The 6,373-nt window shown below is 35.9% G+C and overlaps 1 protein-coding gene across 3 annotated transcripts; it reads right to left on the bottom strand.

The window, feature by feature from the left end:
* Positions 1-2,334: 2,334 nt before the first annotated feature.
* LOC115215811 (ribonuclease P protein subunit p20-like) lies at positions 2,335-4,644 on the bottom strand. Of its 3 annotated transcripts, none has more exons than XM_036505828.1 (2): positions 4,480-4,644; positions 2,335-2,838 (listed from the first exon to the last, which is right to left on the bottom strand). In XM_036505828.1, exon 2 carries the CDS (start codon positions 2,805-2,807, stop codon positions 2,367-2,369), a length of 441 nt encoding a protein of 146 aa, XP_036361721.1. In that variant the 5' UTR covers positions 2,808-2,838; positions 4,480-4,644; the 3' UTR covers positions 2,335-2,366. The 3 variants fall into 3 exon arrangements, with proteins under 3 accessions (XP_036361721.1, XP_029640976.1, XP_036361720.1); XM_029785116.2 differs by having other exon boundaries at positions 2,335-2,834; positions 4,472-4,640; XM_036505827.1 differs by lacking the exon at positions 4,480-4,644 and adding an exon at positions 4,277-4,402 and having other exon boundaries at positions 2,335-2,834.
* Positions 4,645-6,373: the final 1,729 nt, after the last annotated feature.

Raw genomic sequence — 6,373 nt, 5'->3', positions numbered from 1 at the left:
ACAGCCATGCTCAAGTGGTGTCTTTTACATGCCACCTGCAGAGGAGCCAGTTCAGCGGCACTGGCAACAACCTCTCTTGAATTTTATTCACGTTTGAATGGTGCTTTTTACTTGCCTCCAGCTCTGGTGATAAACATTACTTCTCAGTATAGATACTGCTTTCATCTCTTACAGAGATTTTCTTAAGCTAATTTGCTTTTATATATATGTATAAATGTAAGATACAAGGATCAAGGTGTAGGAAGGTGAGCTTCAAACAAACCGTAGAAAATATTAAAAAAACTACACATGGACAATTCGATCAGAATTGTCCGTGTGTTGACATATATTTCCTTACGACAATGTAAAGCTTCATTTAATCAAGATACCCTTGGCCTGAAGAGTAGCTTGTGGTATACACCTCGTTTGGATATCTACCACGTCTGAGGTTCCACTTGTTATGAAATATGTAGCTCAGATTTTATCTACTCCATTCCTTAACACCTGTGTGTGTGTATGTATGTATGTATATATATATATGTATATATATATATATACACATACATATAATCATTTGATATCCTTCTTCCATGCTGGCATAGGTTGGACAGTTTGATATGACTGACAAGCTAGAAAACTGCACCTAGCTTTAACTGTCCGCCTTGGCATGGTTTCTACATTTGGAAGCTCTTCCTAATACCGAACACTTTACAGAGTGCACTGGGTGATTTTTACATGGCATCAACGCCGGTGAGGTCACCCAGTAACTTGCAAGACAAAGACCCTAAACTGAGAGTAGTATTGAGTGAGGTGGCTTTGTGCCAGGTGATGATGAGGATGAAAATGTCTTGCTGTAGAGAAGATACATGGTTATCCCAGTTGGGGAGAAAGGAGATGATGCTGCCATGCCAGGTCATACGTACAAGGAGGAGACTAAATTGTATAGAGGATTGGATGGTGAGTGAGCTGGGATTTCATGAGTGCAAATGGGGAGAAGGGGAATATAGTGAGTGTCAGACATGGGTCCACAGGAGCAGCAGGATAGCAATGATACAACTGGCAGGGGGGGGGGAGATGAGAGTGTGACATTGGGATGCAGGAGCAGGGTAGGGAAACAATCATAGTGTGTGAAGAGATGTAGTTTGGTTCACTGGGATGGGGGTGAGGGGTGAATTGTTATATGTGGGTGGAATACAGTGCTTCTAGAACTCAGTTTCACTGAGATGAGTGGGTTTTCTTAAGAAATTCATATCACCAGACATCTCTGTGAGGCTCAACATCTTGAGATCAACCCTCACTACTTCATCCCATGTCTTCTTCTGCAGATTTCAACCACTTTAAGCAATCAGCACTTTATACAGTTAGCTTCTTCCACATGCATCACGTGTCCAAACCACAATAAATGTATATTTGTATATACACACGAGCATGTGTGCATACCTTGCTTGCATATGCGTCTTTGTCCTGACGTTGCTTGATGGTGTAAACAGGTATTGTCCATTTCCAATCTTCATGGAAAACATGTCTGGCCATGAGGAATTATTACCTTGCACAGAAACAGATGAAGAGTGGCAACAGGAAGGCCATCCATCCTTAGAAAATCTATTTCATTGGATTGCATAAGATCCATGCAAGCTTGGAAAAGTGGACATTAAAATGGTGTTCTCAAAATCAGCTAGTGACTTTGACTTTCACTTCATCTGGTTTGACAAGTACCAGTAATATACTGGGGTGATACACTCTAAATATTCTAGCCTTGCTTGAATCTACAAAAAAAAAAGGGTGGTAGAGACAAAATGGTTTTTGATTTAGGGCACAAGGCCAGCAATTTTGAGGGGAAGGGGGATTAGTTGATACTGTTAACCCAAGTACTTAGTTGATTTCATCAACCCTGAATGCTCTCACATATCTACTGTGAGGAAAGATTGACAAGAATAAATCCTCAATCAAGCAGTAATTTTATCATCTCAGTCGGTTGTGGCTATCTACCTACAGATCTACATGGCTTTATGATTAATTAAGAAATTATTATTATTAGGACCCGAGTCCAAATATTACCAGAGTTGACTGTCCATGTCCTATCAGTATTGTCATCATTGTTTTATGTCTGTTCTTCCATGCTGGTATGGGTTGGACAGGCCTGCTCCTGAACAGCGTCTCACTGTTTGCTATAGTCCTTTGTCATTTGATACAGACAAGAGGAAATTGCCAATCTTCATTGCTGTTTATGTTAAAGTTTAATCATGCTACTGGCATTAGAGAGGTTATCTGTCAAGTGTAAAGAGTCTGATATTTTACTGATTCAGATGAAAGATGACAAAGACATTGATTAGACTTGCAGACATTTATAAAAAAAAAAAAAAAGGTGTGGTATTTATTCTGTTGATTCAATCTTTTAATTTTTGAGGTCGATACACTTTTATGTGAATTGCTGAATTGGTTCTTGTTAATGTCTCATATTCTAGTTTATCATTTGCTGGTTCCAAGTCATCAGTGAGGTAAACTGTTGATGTGTTAGTGGATATTTCCACAGAACCACAACCATTAGCCTTCAGTTGCAATGCTAAATTAACTGCTCTGTTAATAGCAGCTCCTAAAGCATGGATATAGACTTTGTTGCCATTGTCTAGAAATGTTTGACAACGAATCATTTGTGCTTTGAAATTAGTCTTTTTGCTAATATATACATCATTAGGTCTCTTTGGAAATGTCCGTGGGAGCCGTTTCCTCAAAATATATTCTTCTTGATCAACTAGTTCACGTAGTTTTTTCTGTTTCTCTTTTCCCTTTGCCTCTGTAGACCTGGCACCTTTTCTTGCATCAGCCATTTTTGAAATTTGGACAATATGTCTTGGCTGAAAAAGAAGTACATCTTGGAAATTATAGTGTCAAGAGGATTAGTAAGATCAACATCAAAGACACACAATACATTAGTAGAGTGTAAATAAGATTGTTACCATCATGTTGTTGCTTCAATTGGAAAAAAGAGACTTTTTGAGTTGAGCCTCATTTGACCAGCTAGAAATAGCAGTCACATCTCTCAAACTACACTTTAGAGTAAAAAAAAAAAAAGAATACATAGCATAATGTCTTTATTCTACTAGATGGAGCCCAGGGAAAAGTGTATGTGGAATGACAGTGATGCACACACACTTACAGATACCAAGAAGAAACAAGTATAGAAATGCAGTTGAATAAAGAAAAGTGTGTGTGAGAGAAAGAGAGAAACTAACACAAGTAGAGCTATTAACTATTGAAGTTGGCAGTTAGAAGATTGAAAGAGCTGTAATGCATATGATGGCAAGTAAAGCTGCAGGTCCATAAGGGATAGTGGTCAAGGTGCTGAAAATATCTAGTGAAGTAGGACACATAATAGTTACTTTACACAGTTAATCAAGTAACATAAGGTGTCAATGACTTGCATAGCACTATCGTCATCAACTAATACAAAGGCAAAAAAATAAAAGCTTAGAAAAGTGTGCCTAGAGGAGCATCAAATTGAAAGACGAAATTATGAAATTGGCAGAAAGAGTTACAATGCAGCTAAGGAGAGAATCAGCTCAGATGGGTTGCAGTTAATATTTGTACCTTTGCACCTGATAGGGAAACCACTACTGCCTTCCTCTAGAGTGAGAAGTTTTTAGCAATACAGAAATTCAAAATGGACTAAGCAGAGCACACACGAAGACAGAAAGTGTAGCTGAAGAGGTCACAGATGTGTGACGAAAGATTACTGGACAATGGACATGAGTTAAAATAGGAGTAATACAGAAACCTATTATCTAGGAAGTGACCATGCTTAATATGCAGAGACAAGAAAGTAGTGACTCTCTATTGTGTACTCAAAAGATACATGTGGAGTCACTGGCAGGGTGCAGAGAAGAGCGAATTTATTTGTAGCAGTAGAGCATGGGGATTTAGCATTAATAGTTAACCAAGATGGTAGGATGTAATTGGGAGGAAATTTGGTGGTCATTTCAACAAGAAATTGTGCTTTTCACTATTAAGTACTAACATATTTTAAAATTCTAAACAGCACCGTTGTCTTTTGGTTTTGGAAATTATTACTCAAAATATAGCACATTCGGAAATTGTTCATAAAAAGTATCAGAAAATTAACTTAATGAAAGCTAAATTGATAAATTTCATGTTGCTGCTTTCATAAACAGTTCACAAAACTTAAGTGGTAAACATCTCTTTATCTTGGCAGTGTTTTACTATATAAGATAGATTTATAGGTAGTAAACTATAAGAAATAATAAAGAACTTCGAACTATAGTTCAGAAAAAGTTAATACCTTCAAAATTTCCGCTCTCTGTTTCTACTATCATAGACTGATATAAATAGTGGTAAGTTTTAATTACAGAAGAAATTAAATAGAAGATTAAATGAAAATTCAATAAACTGAAAAGATAAAAATAATTTTACAAAAACTAAAAGATTAGTATATTATTTGGGTAAAAATAAAAATTCGTTTACAAATTTCACGTACCTGACACACACAGAGGATAAAGCAAATTGCAGTTGCCTCCCTTGAACTGACTGTCCCACGTGACGTACAGCTTGGTTATTTTTCATTTTCTAACTCTCCTGACATGCCAAATCTCCTGAATTATGTCCCTTTAGAATCTGGGTTCAAACCTCGTCGAAGCCAACTTTAAATTTCATCTTTTCGGGTCGTCGAAATATTGTACTAATAAAAAAATAAATTTGATTACACCAACTGTATCTTCCCCAAATGTCTATGCTTGGAAGCGTTTGTTCTGAATATGTTTAGTTTAACTACCATATTTCGTTTTTGGATTTGCTTTGCAAGATTCTTTATATGAGTTCATGTGTTGAAGCATATTCTGTTGTGTCTGGGGAGAGTCATTTTCTTTCTGTGCCTTATAATTTAACACACTCATCGATAAAATTTCCACTTATTCTTTATTTTTATTTTCGTTGCGTCTTGCAACTTTTCAATAGTTTTGACTATTGAAAAGGTTGCAACAAGCAACGAAAATTTTAGGAAAATAAAAATAAGAAATAAGTGGAAATTTTTACTGGTGAGTGTGTTAAATTATAAGGCACAGAAAGAAAATGACTCTCCCCAGACACAACAGAATTAACTACCATAGTTTCTCATATTTCATATTTGTCTTATATTTAAATATCTATTTAACTGTTCAGTTACCTACCTATCTATATAATCTACCTAATTATTTATTTATCCCTTTATCACTTTGTATTGATCTACTTACAAATCTATCCCTAGAAATTTCCATCTCTTTCTCCTATCATTGACTGATATGAAGAAATGTTCCTCACTCTACAGTTCTAATCAAAAGTCCGAATAAAAGATTAAATCTAGTATTTTTATAAATATGAAAACAAAAGTAATTACTTATAAATTAACAAAGTTAATTCACATTATGAGATATGAACGGTGAAATGTTATTTCTTAATTTCATCATCTATTTGTCATTTGTCATACAGCAAAGCACATCAATATTTTATCCATTTATAGAATTGCCAACTAAAAAAAAAAAGAGCCCAAAATATTGCTTTATGTAGCAATGGATTTATGTTCAAGATGACATCAGCTTAGCTAAATGTTTTTGTTGGTGCTGCCAGCAATGGTTTTTTTTTTCACTTTCACTTGACAGGTGGATACAAATAATTTGCAAATTGAGGCGCGGGCATAGCTGTGTGGTTAGGGAGCTTGCTTCCTATCTACATGGTTTCAGGTTCAGTCCCACTGCGTGGCACTTTGGGTAGATGTCTTTCACTATAGCCCCAAGCTGACCGGAGCTTTGTGATTGAATTCGGTAAGTGGAAGTTACTGCCGTGTGTGTATGTGTGCGTATAGCTGCTCAGTGCCTCTCCGAAAGAGAGAGAGGGTTGAGGTATAGATCTCAGGCTTCAATTTTGTTGGCATACTTCATAAGTTGTCATCAACTATGTAATGTACTAATAAGACAATAAAATGTCAATTATAAAAAGAATTCCATCTAGTAGCAAAACACCCATCAAAAAAAACAAAGAAAAGTCATTTAAGTTTTGCAGGAGTTATAAAAATTGGTCAAATGAAAACAAGCTTAAAGTCATGTTTAATGACAAAACATGACACTATGGAAAAAAATCATCCAGTGTACTTTGTAAAGTAGTTTGAAGATTTAGCTGAGATAATGCAGGATTGAGAGGAATCTTTAGGCTTACCAAAAGCAAAACAACTTCTACAGGACTAATGAATGAAAAAAAATGTACCCAGTTTACTTAATAAAGTAGCTGAGTGTTAGGAAGGGCATCCAACCATAGACACCATGCTAAAATTAAGACTTTGGAGCAAGATATTATCTTCCAACTCCATCCCAGCATGAAAAGTCTGCATAGGATGTTGATAATTTTTTGT

This window comes from Octopus sinensis, linkage group LG9 (genome assembly GCF_006345805.1).
Source record: "Octopus sinensis linkage group LG9, ASM634580v1, whole genome shotgun sequence".
Classification (NCBI taxonomy): domain Eukaryota; kingdom Metazoa; phylum Mollusca; class Cephalopoda; order Octopoda; family Octopodidae; genus Octopus; species Octopus sinensis.
The sequence above is the reverse complement of the archived record's forward strand: the minus strand, read 5'-3'. Positions and strand labels throughout refer to the sequence as shown.

Coding starts and splice junctions, on each gene's coding strand:
- LOC115215811 (XM_036505828.1), bottom strand. CDS start 2,807: ATGGCTGATGCAAGAAAAGGTGCCAGGTCTACAGAGGCAAAGGGAAAA.